The 17,860-nt window shown below is 37.4% G+C and overlaps 1 protein-coding gene across 4 annotated transcripts in view; it reads left to right on the top strand.

Moving 5' to 3' along the window:
* Positions 1-14,465, top strand: part of KYAT3 (kynurenine aminotransferase 3) — a 73,427-nt gene extending 58,962 nt beyond the window's left edge. For all 4 annotated transcript variants that reach the window (XM_058716682.1, XM_058716683.1, XM_058716685.1 and 1 more), the window contains exons 11-14: positions 3,313-3,499; positions 7,482-7,558; positions 7,834-7,920; positions 13,904-14,465. In XM_058716682.1, coding sequence (XP_058572665.1) covers positions 3,313-3,499; positions 7,482-7,558; positions 7,834-7,920; positions 13,904-13,966 — 414 coding nt within the window. In that variant the 3' untranslated portion in view covers positions 13,967-14,465. The remainder of the gene's footprint in view (positions 1-3,312; positions 3,500-7,481; positions 7,559-7,833; positions 7,921-13,903) is intronic.
* Positions 14,466-17,860: the final 3,395 nt, after the last annotated feature.

The raw sequence follows: 17,860 nt of genomic DNA on the forward strand, positions 1-17,860 counted from the left end.
AGTAAGAAATTGCAGCAGCTGAGGTCAGAGGGGGTTTTTCCTGCTTTCTCCTCTAGGGTTTTGATGGTTTCCTGTCTCACATTCAGGTTCTTCATCCATTTTGAGTTTATTTTTGTGAATGGTGTAAGAAATTGGTCTAGTTTCTTTCTTCTGCATGTTGCCTACTCAGAGTATGCAGATGATAAAGAAGAAAAAAATTTATTAAAAAAATTTTTTTTAATGTTTATTTACTTTTGAGTGAGAGACAGACAGATAGACAGAGGTGGGAGCACGGTAGGGGCAGAGAGAGAGGAAGTTGCAGAATCTCAAGTAGGCTCCAGGCTCTGAGCTGTCAGCACAGAGCCCGATGCGAGGCTCAGACTCAGGGACTGCGAGATCATGGCCTGGGCCAAAGTCGGACACTTAACCAACTGAGCCACCCAGGTGCCCCAAGAAGTAAATATTTTAATAATATGTCAGATGTTGATAGATACAACAGAGAAAATTAAAGCAAGTAAGAGGAAGGATATAAAGTGCTAAGGGGAAAATATACAGTGTTAAATGGAGTAATCTTTGAAAGTCTCACTGAGAAGGGGTCATTTGAGCTACAAACTGAAGGTTAAGTAGCCAAATCGTTACCTAGAGAAGAACCTTCCAGACTATGAGAACAAGTGCAAAGGCCCTGGGGTAGGTATTCTGGCTGTCATATTTATATCAGTGAAAAACATGAGACTGGGATGAGATGATCAAAGGACAAGAGTAGGAGGAACAAAAGGAGCCAGATCAAGTAAGGCCATGTTTATCACTGTCAAGGCTGAGTGAGATAGGAAGCCACTGGAGAGTTTGAGCACAAGGATTACATCATCTAACTTGTGTCATCAAAGGGACTCTGGCTGCTTTATTGAATCAGAGGACTGTTGAAGTGAACCAAGAGAGAGACAGTAGTTGACTGAACCAATATAGGGATGGTGAAGTGGTGGAAGGTGATTGGGTTCTGAATATATTTTGAAGGTAGAGCTGACTGTATTTGCCATTGGGTCACATGGTGGGGTAAGAGACAGAAAGAGTCCAGTATAATACTACAGTTAGGATCGATGTTTATGTCTCTTGAGCTTTGAATTTTCTAGGGCAATATCTCCTACTATAGGGAGTGAATAAGTTGCTGAGGAAAAAGCAAGATTCAGCTAAGGATCTGGAACTTCTTTTTCTGAACCATCTGACCCTCCCTGTAAGCTAAGTGCCTGGTTTTTTTCCGTGTAGTCAGATAGCCATGTTTGGAAACTGGTCCATGCTTCCAGGGGGACCACAGATTCCTAGGCTGAAGCAGCTGATCCTCATTTATCCAAGATTTTTTTAGTACTGTGAATTATCAATTCTTTTTTCCTGGTGGATTCTTTTGGCATGCAGTCTTCTCTGTCTCTCCATGTCATCTCTTGCCATGGATTCTTTTGGCATGCAGTCTTCTCTGTCTCTCCATGTCATCTCCTGCCATGCTGTCTCTCTTGGTACTCTGCAGTCACACCAGATTCTGTTCTTCCAACAGAACAAATTATAGCCTGCCTTTTTCATGTATGGGTTTCCTCATCCCTTCTACATGCCTCCTCCAATAGATACTAACTAGAGTCTCCATAAAGGCAAGGACCATATTTATTTTGTTTATCATTATATCCCCAGTGTTTTATCACAATGCCAATATTTAACATTGGTATTCAGTATATGATTACTGAGTGAATGAATTTATCCTTTAATTCTTTGAAAAAAAAATGTTTAATGTTTATTTATTTTGAGAGAGAGAGTGAGTGCATGTATGAGGGGAAGAGTGGCAGAGACAGGGAGAGAGAGAATCCCAAGCAGGCTTCTCACTGGCAGTGCAGAGATCAATTTGGGGCTCCATCCCATGAACCAGGAGATCATAACCTCAGCTGAACTCAAGAGGTGAACGCTTAACTGACTGAGCCACCCAGGCACGCCATCCTTTAATTCTTAATACCTCTCGGTTCTGATTAATTTTTTTTTTAATTTAGCGACTTTGCTCTGCCCCTCTATCTCTTAATTATTCCCAGAGTCTTGATTATTTGCTTAGATGTCCTTGTTTGCTCTGAGAACTGATATTTCTTTTCTTTGTTCCTTTTTAAAGTTTATTTATTTATTTATTTATTTATTTATTTAAATTTTTTTTTTCAACGTTTTTTATTTATTTTTGGGACAGAGAGAGACAGAGCATGAACGGGGGAGGGGCAGAGAGAGAGGGAGACACAGAATCGGAAACAGGCTCCAGGCTCCGAGCCATCAGCCCAGAGCCTGACGCGGGGCTCGAACTCACGGACCGCAAGATCGTGACCTGGCTGAAGTCGGACGCTTAACCGACTGCGCCACCCAGGCGCCCCAAAGTTTATTTATTTTGAGAGAGAGAGAGAACATGTGAGCAAGTAGGGAAGGGAAGAGAGGGGGAAAGAGAGAATCCAAAGCAGGCTCCATGTAGGGGGCTCAGTCTTGCAAACTGTGAGATCATGACCTGAGACGAAATCAAGTTGGACTCTTAACCGACTGAGCCACCCAGGCAGCCCTGAGAACTGGTATTTCTAAGGGGTTTCAGTTCACACTCACCTACCAAGCTTCTGTCCTCCTGCTTGTACAGATCCTTGTTCTTTATGTGTGTCCAGATTCAGATTTGTTTACCTTTTCCTGACTTGTTTCCTTCTCAGACACCTACCTGGTCGTCTTTAACAACATTGTTTCTTTCCTCTTGGACCAATTTCTCTCCTGTCACTTCTGAGTTTGCTGAGGAATGGTACAGAAGTGACTCCACATGCCCCAGAAATTCTTTTCTAATCCCTGTGACACTTAGACACTTCTGGGATATGGATGATTAGAACAGGGATTACAATTTAGATGAGAATGATTGCATACCTATGGGGAGTGATAGTGGGTCAGCTTTCATTTCCACTGCATCCTCCAAGGTAATGGGAAAGGCTGTCTAGTCCATCATCTTTCACACTTAGATCTAACAAGTCATTCTATAGCTGACCTCAGTGGAAAATAACTTAATGTCTTTTCATTTCCAAGTAAGCCATCTTTATACAGTACCTCTTTTTAATTTGGATCGTCATGCCTAATTCTCAGTTCTTCACATTAGATTTGATCATTTGCATGTAACCGATTCCTCCATTAATGCAGTCTGACATAGGTTCACAGGAATTTAACTGTAATTCCCTGAATGACTTTTTTTCCCCCCAATAATGTCACTTAGGGCAGTCTCTATTACACCAGTAAACTCAGCAATAAATAACATTACTGTATTTCCTTTCCACATGTTTCAATCTTAACATGCAGGAAGCCTTGGCTCAAGCTTTTTGGATTGACATCAAGCGCATGGATGACCCAGAGTGTTACTTTAATTCTTTGCCAAAAGAGTTAGAAGTAAAAAGAGATCGGATGATACATTTACTTGAAAGTCTTGGCCTAAAACCCATAGTTCCTGATGGGGGATACTTCATCATTGCTGATGTGTCTTTGCTAGGTTTGTAAGGGTTTTTATTATTTCAAATATATGGAAACTTTGTGTGAAATTACATCAGAATTAGGGAGTAAAGATTGCTGTCAAAGCCATATCAGCATTTTGTCTATGGAAAAATGGCTTTTCGTTATGTCAGTGTTTTTGTTTTGTTTTGTTTTATATAATCATTTTGACTTTAGGTCCCTGACCTTAAATGCAACTGTTATTAACATGGTTACAGGTATTCCATTAAACACCGAATTTGCTATCATCTTGTTCTAGTGTGTAGTTTGAAATACAGGTACGTGAAATAATATACATACCCTGTGTTCCTTTGAGTAAAATTTTCATTTCCTTTTTACTGAAGAAAAAGGTGGTTTCTAAAAGGTTGATGCTATTGGGGAATATTAAAATGCTATTTTAGAATTTACTGAAATGAAGTAAAGAAGAAAAATAATATTTATTGAGAGGCTACTACATGCCTAGCACTTCCACACACCTTTTGAAGAAAGTGTTGTTAGCTCCATTTTTAAAGATGTGAACACTTAGAAAGCTTTAAGTAACTTGCTGAAATCACATAGCTACATTCCACGTAGTTTTGTCTCCAAAAAGCAATGGTTTTTATATTACCTGAAGCTGTTGTATGTAGTTCTGACATGCCATACAAATCTAAAATTAGAAGCATGGTAACATTTTGTATATAACTTATTTTCCTTAAAAAAAATTATGATGTTAATGATGGTACATTTAAAAGTATAATTTATTCTGACAGAAATTATAGCCAAATTGTTTGTTTCAAGGTTCTATTACAATGAAGTGATATTCTACTGAACTTGAAAAGCCTTTTATAGATACCAAATTTTATAAGGCTGGAAACTTGATTTTATAATGAAACAGTGATTATTATTTCTTCATTTGTTGTGAGAGAAGGAGAGACCATGGTGCCCAGAGGTTTTTGCTGTCCTTTTGCCTGAGAGCTGGATATGTTTGGCTCCCAAGCTCTGTTCTTATTTAAAACCCCTTAAGATGTCTTATACTCTGAGGTTTGGAAATCACTTTTCCTGTGTTATGTCTAAATGTACAGCTCATTTTGTGAAATGATAAAAAGAAATGGCACAGTTTTCATCACGTACTTGCTATTGAGTTGGAACTCCGTAAGATTTTCAACATGAATTATTTTTAAAGTAATTGATTAAGTACTTGATCTACTTCTAAAGAGCATTTAAGCTAACTCATAGTAAAAAGTTTTCCATGTATAATATATAAGTAGAAATTTATGTAACAGAGAATCAGTGTCACACAAGACGAGGAGGAAGCAAATGTTTTAGTTGCCTAGGTTCAATATAGTGTTGTAATTAACATTAACTTGGGACTGAACTTTGTGGCTGCATGAGCAAATAGAAAATGAAATTAGTTGCCAGTTTCTTGGATAAAAGGACACTTAAATTTTTATATAAGGATAATTCTCCCCTGGAACCAAATTGTTCGAGATGGTAAATTCTGAAAGGAATTTATTGCATTGTAACATGAAACATCAAAAAGACAGTAATGCAACCTTTGTGTGGAACGTTGCCCTAAGCTCTTAAATAGTTTCCCATATTATCTTCAGTCAATCCACCTTGCTTGCAATACCAGTTTAGGTCTCAGATCTTGAGCTAGTGTGGTTGTAATGGAACAGAAAGGATTTTGGTTAGAAAACCATTTGTGATGATGTGGGGAGCAAAAGATGTCACTTCCTTATAGTCCTTTTTCACCTGTGGGGGAAAAATATTAATGTCTATAAGACCTTCCTACATATGAGGACAAGTTCATTCTCTTGTACCCTTTTATCTACTCAGATTAATTTAAATGTGGACATTCTTCCAGGTATTAGATTTTGGTCCCACCATTTGCTAAAGACAAAAGCAAAATCCAACATTTTCATTTGATGGTAGCTTGAAAATAAAAATAGACCATAAGATTGATGAACATAGTAATTAACACCCTTTACAACTCATAACAATGGCTAACTGGTTAATATGATTTGAGTATTTATGATATAGTAGGTATTATGTTAAGAGCTTTACAAATATTCCAATCTCACAAAAGTCCAATGAGATTGGTACTATTATATCTCCATTAATAGATGAGAAAGATGAGAGAGAAGAGAGAGAGAGAGAGGGAATTAAGAAATTTACTGAATCTAATTAACTACTTAGTAGCAGAGCTGGGTTCTTAACCCAGAGATCCATTTCCTAACCAATGAATTTATCTTTTTTCTGCTGTGTTAATCAACTTTCCAGGTCAGTGAGCTTCACCCTAGAACTAAAGGGGACCATTTGATAAGAAGACAAGATGACAAATCGGGAGATGATTGCAGTTGTTCTAGTGAGATAATAAGGTCCACAACTGTGGAGAAGTGGGTTGCAATACCAATAACCAATTTTGATTTTAGTAGATTACTTAAATATGTTAATGTTATTATACTATGGTTCAAACTGCTATCTAAAGAAATATTTTGTTTAGTTATTTTGAGCATCTCTGACTTGAGTTTTCAAAAGCAGTAGATTCCAACATTCTTCTAACTATAAAATCTTTGGAATTGTATTTGTTCCCTTCTTTCCTTTTGAGCACCATGGCAATAAATTCAACTTTTCTAAGCTTCACAAGAATAAATGAGTACTACAACCGGTGTCGGTTACAGTTAGTTAATATCCTGCTTTTCTTCTTTCTTCTGCTGTAGGTAATCACTTCTTTCTCTGGGTTACCTTTGAATACTTGTTACATGGAATTTTGACAAAACTTATAATTAAAGTCTAACTTTAAGTTGTTATTGTTAGAGCCAAACCTGAAGTAAACACACACACACACACACACACACACACACACACACACACACATATAACTTGAAATAGTAATTTAACTTCCTCATCTGTAAAGTGAAGATAGCTACCTCTCAAATAAATGACTCTTTTTTCATGCTTAACAAATAGTAAGTGCTCAATAAATGGTAATATATTGTTAGCATTATATGGAAATTTTACATTCTTAAAGCACAGAAGAAAATGGAAATAAAATCATTAAGTAAAAACATATTAAGACTTAAAAAAATAAAAATGAAGCTTTTTTCAATGTCAAGGTTTTTACACTGTTAATTTGAAGAGACCTAGTATTTAATGAATAAAATATAAGTAACTGCCTCAATTTGCTTTGAGCAATAAATTATAAAATATTATTGATTACAGTAACTGTCAATGTTATTTGCTTTGGGGCATTCAAAAAGATCTAAGAGTACAGATTAATAACACAGACAATATTGCTGATACTGAATACCAGAAAATATCTTGCCCAGACCTTAAAGCAAGATTGGAGCAAGAGGTAAGAATGGAACACATATTTGAAGTTTTTCCAAAAAAAATGTTTTTAATGTTTAAAAAGCATAATATAGAAGAAAGAAGTAAACAGTCTATCTTGGAAGGTCTACACAGATATTCTCCCTTTATAAATGATGAATAGCATTAAAGTATGCACTCAACAGATGCTCTTTTCATTACTTATATGCTAGACACTGAGCTAGGAGTCGGAAATAATGATAGGTTGCAATACAGACACTTTATCCTTGTGGAGCTTACAATCTAATAATGAATGACTATTTGGAGATATAATTATTACTGATGAATACTCTATAAGTTTAGATGTTATTTCTTTAATAATGATCATAGAAGTTTACATTATTTCTGTATGGAAAGACAGCACTCCTCTTTTCTCCCCTTTTCCTATCCCTCCCCAGTTCTAAGATCAATATGCACAAGCATGATTATCCATATATATCCATAAAGTTCTGCCTTAGAGTATCACTAAAACTTATCTGTGAATTCCTCACTTCCCACCCCACCATGCAGTATGAGAGTCCAGTAAGTTCTCTGAAAATCTTCTGAGAACATTTTGAATCTTGATAGATTTAGATGAAATACATGTTGGCCTCAGATATAATACATAGGCCGTCTAATCTTCATTGTTGTTTTAGATGCAGACCTCTCTGATATGAAGGACAGCAATGAACCTTATGACTATAAATTTGTGAAATGGATGACTAAAAATAAGGTAATGTTTATTTGCCTTTGAGATATTGTGATGTATTTTATGGTTAATTTATGAAGGAAACTTGCTGACATGTTTTGAACAATGTTAACTATAGTTTTGTTATATCATATTCCACTTATGGTTGTGTAGAGGATTTTTAAAACATTTTTCTTTTTGGAAGTTGTTGTGAATATTTAGAAGTATCTATTTGTTTTTAATGTTAATGTTTATCAGCCTAAAATTCATATTTGACGTAGAAGTAGTTTTCCTATTTTATTTTTCTGTTTACTTTTCAGAAACTGTCAGCCATTCCAGTTTCCGCATTCTGTAACGCAGAGACCAAATTACAGTTTGAGAAGTTTGTGCGATTTTGCTTCATTAAAGTAAGTTCCCTGTTTTATTAAAAAACACATTTATGATGTTCTTCCTTCTGATTTATAAAGCACCTTTTGTTTCTATTGCTAGGAATGATGTGTTCATATGTAGTTTTTTAATTTTGGCTTGCTGCCATGAAATAAACTGCCTACAAGGACAAAACTCAACACTTGAGCATTGAGTTTACTGTCTTACATGATCAGACTCCTTACTGTGTGACAATGCAATGTCCAGCATGCAATAAAAAATTACTAGACATGTGAAGCCATAAGGAAATGTGACTCTTAATAAAAAAAATTAAAAAAAAAAAAGCAGTCAGTAGAAACAGATTGCATGGTGACCCAGATATAGGAATTAGCAGACAAGGATTTTAAAGCAGATGTTATAAGTATGCTCAAGAAACTAAAAGAGGGCACCTGGGTGTCAGTCGGTTAAGTATCTGACTCTTGATTTCAGCTCAGGTCATGATCTCCTCCCCTGTGAATGCATGTGCTCTCTCTCAAAAATAATTAATTAATTAGTTAACTAATTAATAAGTTAATTAAAAATAAAGAAAATATGGTCATAATGAGTGAACAAATTAAGACTATAAAAAATCAAGTGGAAATTTAACAACTTTAAATTGTAATTTCTGATATGAAAAATATATGGGGTTAACACAGAGAGGATTGAGGATGTCAGGAAAAAAATAACACACTTGAATTACAGATTCACAGAAACCATCCAATCTGAAAAACAGAAGGAGCAATTATTTTTGAGAAATCAGTGGAGCCTTAGGTCTATGAGACAGTATCAAGTGATAATATACATGTAATTGGAGTACCAAAAAGAATGTGGCAGAAAGAATATTTTTAGAAGTAATTTCCTTATATTTGGTGAAAAGCAACTTAGAGATCTAAAAGCTCAGTGAATCACAAGGAGGATATAAAGAAAACCACACCTAGACACTTAAACTGCTAAAAACCAAGGGTAAGGTAAGATCTTGAAAAAAGCCAAAGAAAAACTATACCTCACATGCATATGAATTTAGCAACTTCTCATCAGAAACAATGGAGACCAGAATACAATGAAATGAAATCCTGAAACTGCTGAAATAAAAAATGTATTAGCCCAGAACTCTTTTATCCAGGAAAATAGCCTTTAAAACTAAAAATGAAGTGTACATTCCTAACCAGTAAAAGCCGATTGAATTCCTTACCATCAGACCTGTACTAAAAAAATGCCTGAATATATGTATTATTGCTATTTTTAAGGTGTTATTGCCACTGAAGACAGGCTTAATACATTCAAGAAACTCTTTTTACAAACACATTCATCTATAAATCTAGTCAGAATGATGTAATCATTGTTTTCAATTTTAGAGACAATCTCTAGACAAACTATGGAAGACTTAGAAGAGAATAAAAATGTTAACAACCTAATGTCAACATTTAATTGACTGAAATGTAGAAGAAGGGTAAGGCCATTAATATTCTCATCTTACAGTGGATCTAGAAATAGAGGCATATTATTTGAAGTTATAAATAGAACTAATAAAAGAAAAGAGTAACAGAAGACTTCCTGTTTTAAAATTGTAAACACAGCCCTTCCCCATTCTCTGCTTGAAAGTTATTCAAAACAACTAGGAAAATGGAAAACAGATTCACAAATTCCCCAGTAAGTGAAGAAGAGTTGCCAAATCCAGTGATTTGGTAGAGGGAAGACACCTAGAAAGTCTCTTGTGTCTACATCTTCAAATTATAGACAACCAGCAAGCAACCTACTCATCAGAAGAATAGGACAATAAGTGCACTGGCAGAGGGAGCTTCTCCAGACTCATGAAAGGCAGAACAGAAACATACAGCTGTATCATCTAGAACCTATGTGGGGCAGGGCGGAAAGGAGATTCTAGTTGGGTTATAGATTTTCTCATTCACTGCTGTCATTTTTGCTAAAAGCCTTATTGGGGAAATGTAGAGGAAGATATATTAAATTCCAGGTAGCGACTTAAATTAGCTGGGAGGAAAAAAAGTATCCTCCTCCCTCTCCACTGAAGTCCACATCAGTCATATTAAACTTCACTGTGAGCCAGGGAGAATTTCTCCTGTCTTCTAGTGTGGCTCTGGTTCCTCACTTACACTGAGCTGCAGATACATCTTCAAATCACAGAGTCAGTAGGTAGCATATTCATTACCCAGAATAATAGGAACCATAGGTGTGCTAGCAGTGGGAGCTCACAAAGGTAATTCAATCAAAAATGACTAATGAAAAGGAATCCACTATGAATCTATAAGAAGATACTATAAGGAAAAAAGGGGAAAGGTACAAGGAAAAACAAGCATCGGAAAGAGAATATTCAACCAGAAGAATGTTGCTGTAGAACAAATAAAAATCAGTAGCTCAAATCCAAAACCTTTATTTTTAATTTTTTTTTTTAATTTTTTTTTTAATTTTTTTTTTTTTTAATTTTTTTATTTTTGAGACAGAGAGAGACAGAGCATGAACGGGGGAGGGGCAGAGAGAGAGGGAGACACAGAACCGGAAGCAGGCTCCAGGCTCTGGGCCATCAGCCCAGAGCCCGACGCGGGGCTCGAACTCACGGACCGTGAGATCGTGACCTGAGCTGAAGTCGGACACTTAACCGACTGAGCCACCCAGGCGCCCCCAAAACCTTTAAATAGATAATATAAGAAGATGAAATGGCAGTTTGTCAGAGCTCAGGTACAAAATTGAAGGAGAAAAGGTAATTGTAGTGACATAGGAAACAGCACAGAGAACACTCAATACTTCTGTAAAATTATTAAGGATTGGGGAAAGTGAACAAGGAAGAGTGGAAAGGATCAAAGATTTCTAAAATACTGGAAAAATTATGGATGTGGAAGACAAGTGAAATGTGTTGAATCCCGTGGTAGGTGAAAACAAATGAAACCTGAAAAGCATTTTATGGCTTTATTTTGAGAATGCTTTCTATTTAAAAACAAAACAAAACAAAAAAAACAGACAAATCTAATACTTGAAAGGGAATGCCTTGTCTCAGGCAAAATTGTCCCAGAACAATTAACACTGAGATACATTGGACTTAAAAGATGAAGAAACAATCCTTTGGCATCTAAACAAAAAGACCCACGCCTTCTTGGGGGCAGGTAAGAGGATCAGTGTGGACACACCTCCTTTACATCAACACTCAATATTGGAAGAGACGGGAGCACCACCAAGAAGTCTCTAGGGAAAGTTAATGTAACTAACCCAACCTCTTGGAAAGGCTAAAAATAAAAGGATGGCAAAACATGCCAAGAAAATGGAAATTGAAAGAAAGCAGGTTAAATTTAAGGCAAAATAAGCCGAAAAGCAGCACTTCCCAATGGTTATGGGTAAAATTCTCAGCAGCTATCAAATATATGAAGGGATGTCCCACTTTACTCATATTACAAGAAATGAAAATTAAAACTGTGACAAAATTTTACTTTATTTATTAGATTGGAAACAAGCAAACAACTAAAAAGTTCCATGAGACAATTGTATAGATTGAGAGTGGGGGTATAATTTGTAAAATCTCTTAACAGTTTGAATATTTCCATCCAAATGTAAATGCACATACTTCTTAACCCAGAAATTCTACTTCTAGGATTTTTTTTTCCTGTGGATTTACCTGCACATTTTGAATGACTTGTGCTTGAGGATTTTCCATATTTGTAACTCCCTTCTTTGAAAAAAACTTGGCTCTCATCACATAATCACTTCTTTACTCAGTCCCTCTGTATGAGCCACCTGCCTTTCCAGCCACCACTGCTGACAAGCACCCTTTACCCTACTCAGGCTTTGACCTGAGGCTTTGTACCAGGCTGCCACTGTCACCTACTGCAGGGTCTCCTTCACCCCTCATGGGCTCTGACACCCCATGCCCATCTACCTTGGCAGATGCCTGCCTCATCCTGTCCAGGTTCCAGCACCCTGCACAGAGCCACCCCTGTGATCCAGATGCTGGTTTACCCCGCTTGGACTCTGACGCCCTGTTCCAGTCAACACTGCTGCTGCCATCATCACCACCTCATGCCACCCACATTGGAAACCCTCCTCACTCCACTCTGGCTGCAACATCCTGCACCAGGCCGCCTCCATATATGAACACCTGCTTCACTCAGCCCCACCTAATGGCTTTTGCACTAAATCATTCTGTAGAGAGGGAAGAAGAAATAAAAGAAGTAGTGAAAGCAGAAGAGAAAAACAGACTTGATTTTCACTATTTTCAATTTAATTTTATACCAAATTCTGGTATTACCTATTCAAAAGGCAAATGAATTTTATTAGTAATTATAACTATGAAACATTGATGGGAGTGGGCAGAGTAGTGTGGAAGAATGAATTTTTCCCCAGAGCAGAGAATGATGAATTTTGCCTGAAGTTGATAAATAAGGAAATAGAACCAAATGCATAATTCAGATCTTGGAGGTAACCGCTGGAACTAAAATGAGAAATTGCCATAAAAGGTTGTCTTGGAAGATGGTGGGTATAGTAGGAAGGAGTAGGGAGAGGAGGAGCAGATGAGTCTTACTCTGTGGAAGCTCTTCTGTACTCTCTGATTTGTTTCTGCAACTATATATTAATTTGATTGCTTTCCTTTTGTAGGTCTGCCTTTGCATTTTGAGTTTGAAAAATTCTCTTCACTTAGATCAGATATTCACTTAAATCTTCATTTAGTGCTATGATGTTTCATACTTTTTCTACTTTATCAAATCTGTCTTTATCTTAAAGTGAACAAATCATTAGAGTACTATCCAAAACTTAATGAATGGTGGCTGTAATTTGCTTAACTGGCCTATTTTCAATTCGGCAAATGCCAGCTAGTAGTAGTACCGTTCGCCGTGTGTCAGAAAGAAACATCTTCATGTTTGTAAATGTCATTATAGCAGAAGACAGACTTTGCAGATTTTAGTGCTTTTAGTTAACTAGTCTTTTCAGTAAACTTTTCTGAGCAGCAAGGAAAAATAATTTTTTTCGGGAATCTTAGTGTTGGATAAATAGATATCAATAAATACACAGATTTCTCAAATGAAGAGGATTTCTCCCATATGAATTCCTTTCCTAAAGACATTCCAATACCTCAACTGGAGATTGACTATCAGTCCTATAATCTCCCATGCTTATAAATGGACATCGTGAGGGGTGTCATGTCATGTTCAGAAGGGCGTGAGGTGAGAAGCAAGGAAGCAAAAATAATAAATATCAATCCCATCAGCACATCCTTGAGTCTTGCTGCTGGCGTCAATGTCATTTATGAGTCTGGGTCTCTGGCACTGCCAGTTGCTTGTGCTACGAAAATGGTTATAAATCATGAGAGGGTACACCCTGGTAGACATGGTTTGGGCTGGGATCAGGTTAAACCGTTTTCAATCTGATTTGCATTTATGCAGTTTGGTGATGCTTTTTGGCCCCATGGCACTTAATTCTGTACATTTTTCAGTGTCAGGATAGTAGCAATGAACTGGCAGCCACTATCACAAAGCAGTATGATGTAGTGACTGGTGTCACACTTCTCCAGCTCCTCTAATATTGAATTCTTAGGAGGTTCATACACTTTTCCAGCCAGGCAGTAATGGGATATAACATTATAAATAATTGGCTTGTTTGATTTGCTGGTGGGCTGTTTAAAGAACTTGGAATCTGTGTACCACACAGTCAAGCAAGGGAAGATGCTACAAATGCCATTTCCCAGTTTCTGTCTGTGCTCCTCCCAGAGTTAAGGGTTAATACAGGAAAGGCTTCCAATGACTCATCTCCTGGGAAGACATGATCCCAGAATGAATGCTCTGGGGTTTGGCGCCGCAGAGGCCAAGGACAGCCTGGAGCCCAACTAGGCCTGGCTCAAGTTGTCCAGGATTGAGGAGCACTTGGTTTCCAAATCACTACATGACTCTTCTGATCCATTAACTTTGGCATATTTTTTATATTTAAATATTTAATTCATCTTGAATTTATTTGATATGTAATGATGATTATTTCATTAATTTACAGAAAGACAGTACACTGGATGCTGCTGAAGAAATCATTAAGGGATGGAATAGACAGAAGTCTTGATACGTGCAGACTGTTTCTACTAGATGACCGAATATGTAATTATTATTTAGTGCTGCCATCTGCTGGATATTGAAAAACAAATATTTCAGTACAAATGAAATTTGAAGAAAATTTTCCAAATGTTAACCCTACTGGGTTGTTTTGTTTGTTTTGTTTTTCAGTTGAAATGTATGGAAACACCTTCCATAACCATTTTATGAGAAGGAGTATAGCATTTGGCTTAAGAATTGTGAGAAGCTGGTTGGTGTTTAACCTCTCATTGCTTCAGTTTCCTCATCATAAAAGGGGAATAAAATATAGCACCTACTTTAGGATGCCTGGCTGGCTCGGTTGGTAGAGCATGCAACTCTTGATCTGGGGTCATGAGTTTGAGCCCCACGTTGGGCATGGAGCCTGTGCCAGAAAAACCCCAAAACAACAGCACTTATTTTAGATGAAGTTTGTGAGGATAAAATAGATTGATATATGTAAAGCCTCAATAAACACTCAACTAATGTTAGCCGGTTTCATGACTCCACCTTGTATAAAAACTCTTAGCCAGTTATACCCCCTCAACTCCATGTCCTTGCTTTATCTACCCACACGTAGTTCTCTCCCTTTCATTTACCAGTGGCTTTGAACTTTGCTCCCAATTTTGCTTCTCTGTCACAAATACTGCCATCATCTGGAGTAGCTTCAAGGTTCACAGGGATTGCCTAGGCCTTCAGCACTTTGACCTACTCACCTTTAGTGATGTTCACCTTCACTCCACACTCCAGCCACTTACCCTCTTGGGCACACCCTGAACCTTTCATCATTTAAAGCTGTGCCACCTTTGAGATAATAAGTTAGTCATCTCACACTGTAACCACCTATCCTAATAGTATTCTCTCTGTGTGTCTCATCTGCTCTTAAAATACCACTTTTTAAAACTCATTATAATTTTAAATCCACTATTTCTCAAAAAGAAAAAAAGGGTTTATGGCACTCTTATAGCAGAATCACAATCAATCTACGAGAATAGATTTCTCATCTTCACTCTAGACCTGCTGAAAATAATTTCAGGATCTGGCCTTTCCAAGCTGATTTTTATACCCGCTGGATTTTGATAATCATTGCTGTAGTCCACGGAGCCTTTTATTCCTATTGGTTGGTCCCCTTATATCTTCCTCACCCAGCTTAGATTTCATCATCTGTCACTTCAGCCAAGATACTTTTGCTGCCTTAAATAACTTGCCCATTGTTCTATCTCACCTATCCGGTCAAAAAACAAAAACAAAACCACCCTAAAACTCCACCTTGGGATTGAAGTTCCATGCTTACACCTGGGTTGCTGAGCACTGCTGTAGCAAAATGAACAATTATGCACACAGCAACAACCATGAATGCACATCATTGACCTTAACTAGATTTTATCCTTCCATGATACCTTAATGAGCTTTTTCTACCTTTTACCACAGTAGCAATTCCTAATACTCTCCCATTCTCCACAATAAAAATATCCAACCTCCTTTCTCTTCACACCTCAAAGCCGAACACTACCAGCACACTGAAATCACAGCTAATAACCTCATCTCCCACTTCTGTGAAAAACAAAACAAAACAACATGTAAAAGCAGAAACTAACAGACGAGCACTCCTACCTGGGATCCTACCAAAAGGTCCATGACCTATCTGCATCAACATTCATCCTTAATTCATTTCATCCAGGAGAGGTGAGGCAGATTGGGGAGGGTTGGTAGGAAGGCAAAACCAGGTCCAGTCATGCAGAAGGAAACCTAGGGCCTCAGGAGCCAACTACTGCATAGCAATATGAATCCCATGTGTAATTTTTAGCCTGTCCACTCTTGTAGGCTTGATACAGTTTCACTAGGGTTTAAATCTGCTCTTTGCAGACCTGGGCTTGTCCAGTGCTGATCCTACCATCTGTATCCCATTTCTTCTCGCATTCTCACTTGGTTCTGTCCATTCTCTTGTATATTCAGCCTCTACTGGCTCCCTTCCTCAGCAGTGAGACATGTCCAAATTTCTCTCCTATTAGAAAACTCCTTGGGGCGCCTGGGTGGCTCAGTCAGTTGGGCGTCGACTTTGGCTCAGGTCATGAAATCACGGTGTGTGGGTTCGAGCCCCGTGTCAGGCTCTGTGCTGACAGCTCAGAACCTGGAGCCTGCTTCAGATTCTGTGTCTCTCTCTCTCTCTGCCCCTCCCCCGTTCATGCTCTGTCTCTGTCTCAAAAATAAATAAATAAACATTAAAAAAAATTTTTTTTTAAAAAGAAAACTCCCTGATGCTATCTACTACCCTATTACCTCTTCCACTTCAGGGCAAAATTTCTTCCTTCCATCTTTCCTTCCTCCCTCTTCCCTTCCTTCCTTTTTTGTTCCTTTAACAAATACTCATTGAAAAAAACCCACCAAATCAAATATAAGAGTTCATTGAACTCATGCTATGTACCAGACACTATTATAGGCACTTACACTGAACACATAAACAAAAATCCCTGCCTTCCAGGGCTTTCCTTCTGGCGAGGGGTGTGAGAATAATTCATAAACATAATGAAATATATTGAATGTTAAACTTTTTTATGTTATTAAGTTTTTTGTTTTAATTTCAGTATAGTTAACACACAAGCTATATTAGTTTCAGGTATACAAAATACTGATTCAACAATTTTATACATTACTCAGTGCTCATGATGATAAGTGTACTCTTTAATCCCTATTTCACCCATCCCCCCACTGACCTCCCCTCTGGTAACCATCAGTTTGTTCTCTATAGTTAAGAGTCTCTTAATTGGTTTGTCTCCCTTTTTCTTTCCTTTTGTTCATTTGTTCTGTTTCTTAAATTTCATATATGATGAAATCATATGGTATTTGTTTTTGACTTATTTCGCTTAGCATTATATTCTCTAGCTCCATCCATGTTGCAAATGGCAAGATTTCATTCTTTTTTATGGCTGAATAACACTCCACTGTATGTATATACCACATCTTTATCCACTCATCAATTGATGGATACTTGGGCTGCTTTCATAATTTGGCTATTGTAAATAATGCTGCAATAATTATATATCTGTTTGAATTAGTGTTTTTGTATTCTTTGGGTAAACACCCAGTAGTGTGATTTCTGGATTGTGGGGTAGTTCTGTTTTTAATTTTTTTGAGGAATCTCCATACTGTTTTCCACAGTGGCTGCACCAGTTTGCATTCCCACCAACAATGCACAGTTTCCTTTTGTTCCACATCCTCACCAACACTTGTTTCTTGTGTTTTACTTTAGCCATTCTAACAGATGTGAGGTGATATCTCAAATGTGGTTTTGATTTGCATTTCTCTGATAATGAGTGATGTTGAGCATCTTTTCATGTCTGTTGGCTATCTGTATGTCTTTAGAAAAATGGCTGTATGTTTTCTGCCCATTTTTTAACTGGATTATCTGATTTTTGGATATTGAGTTTTATTTTAGACGAGTGCATGAGCGGGGGAAGGGCAGAGGCAGAGGAAGAGAGAGAGAATCTTAAGCAGGCTCCACACACAGCGTGGAGCCCAATGCCGGGCTTGATCACACAACCCTGTGATCATGACCTGAGCCAAAACCAAGAGTTGGACGCTTAACCAACCGAGTGACCCAGGCACCCCTGGGTGTTCAGTTTTATAAGTTCTTGATATATTTTAGATTCTAACTCTTACTAGATATGTCATTTGCAAACATCTCCCATTCAGGAGGTTCTTTTAGTTAGGTTGATCGTTTCCTTTGCTGTGCAGAACCTATTTTGATGTAATCTCAGTAGTTTATTTTTGCTTTTATCTCCCTTGTCTCAGGAGACCTATCTAGAAAAATGTTGCTATGGTCACTGTCAGAGAAATTACTCTCCATGCTCTCTTCTAGGATTATGGTTTCAAGTCTCACATTTAG

The sequence above is a fragment of the Neofelis nebulosa genome, chromosome 2, assembly GCF_028018385.1.
Source record: "Neofelis nebulosa isolate mNeoNeb1 chromosome 2, mNeoNeb1.pri, whole genome shotgun sequence".
NCBI lineage: Eukaryota > Metazoa > Chordata > Mammalia > Carnivora > Felidae > Neofelis > Neofelis nebulosa.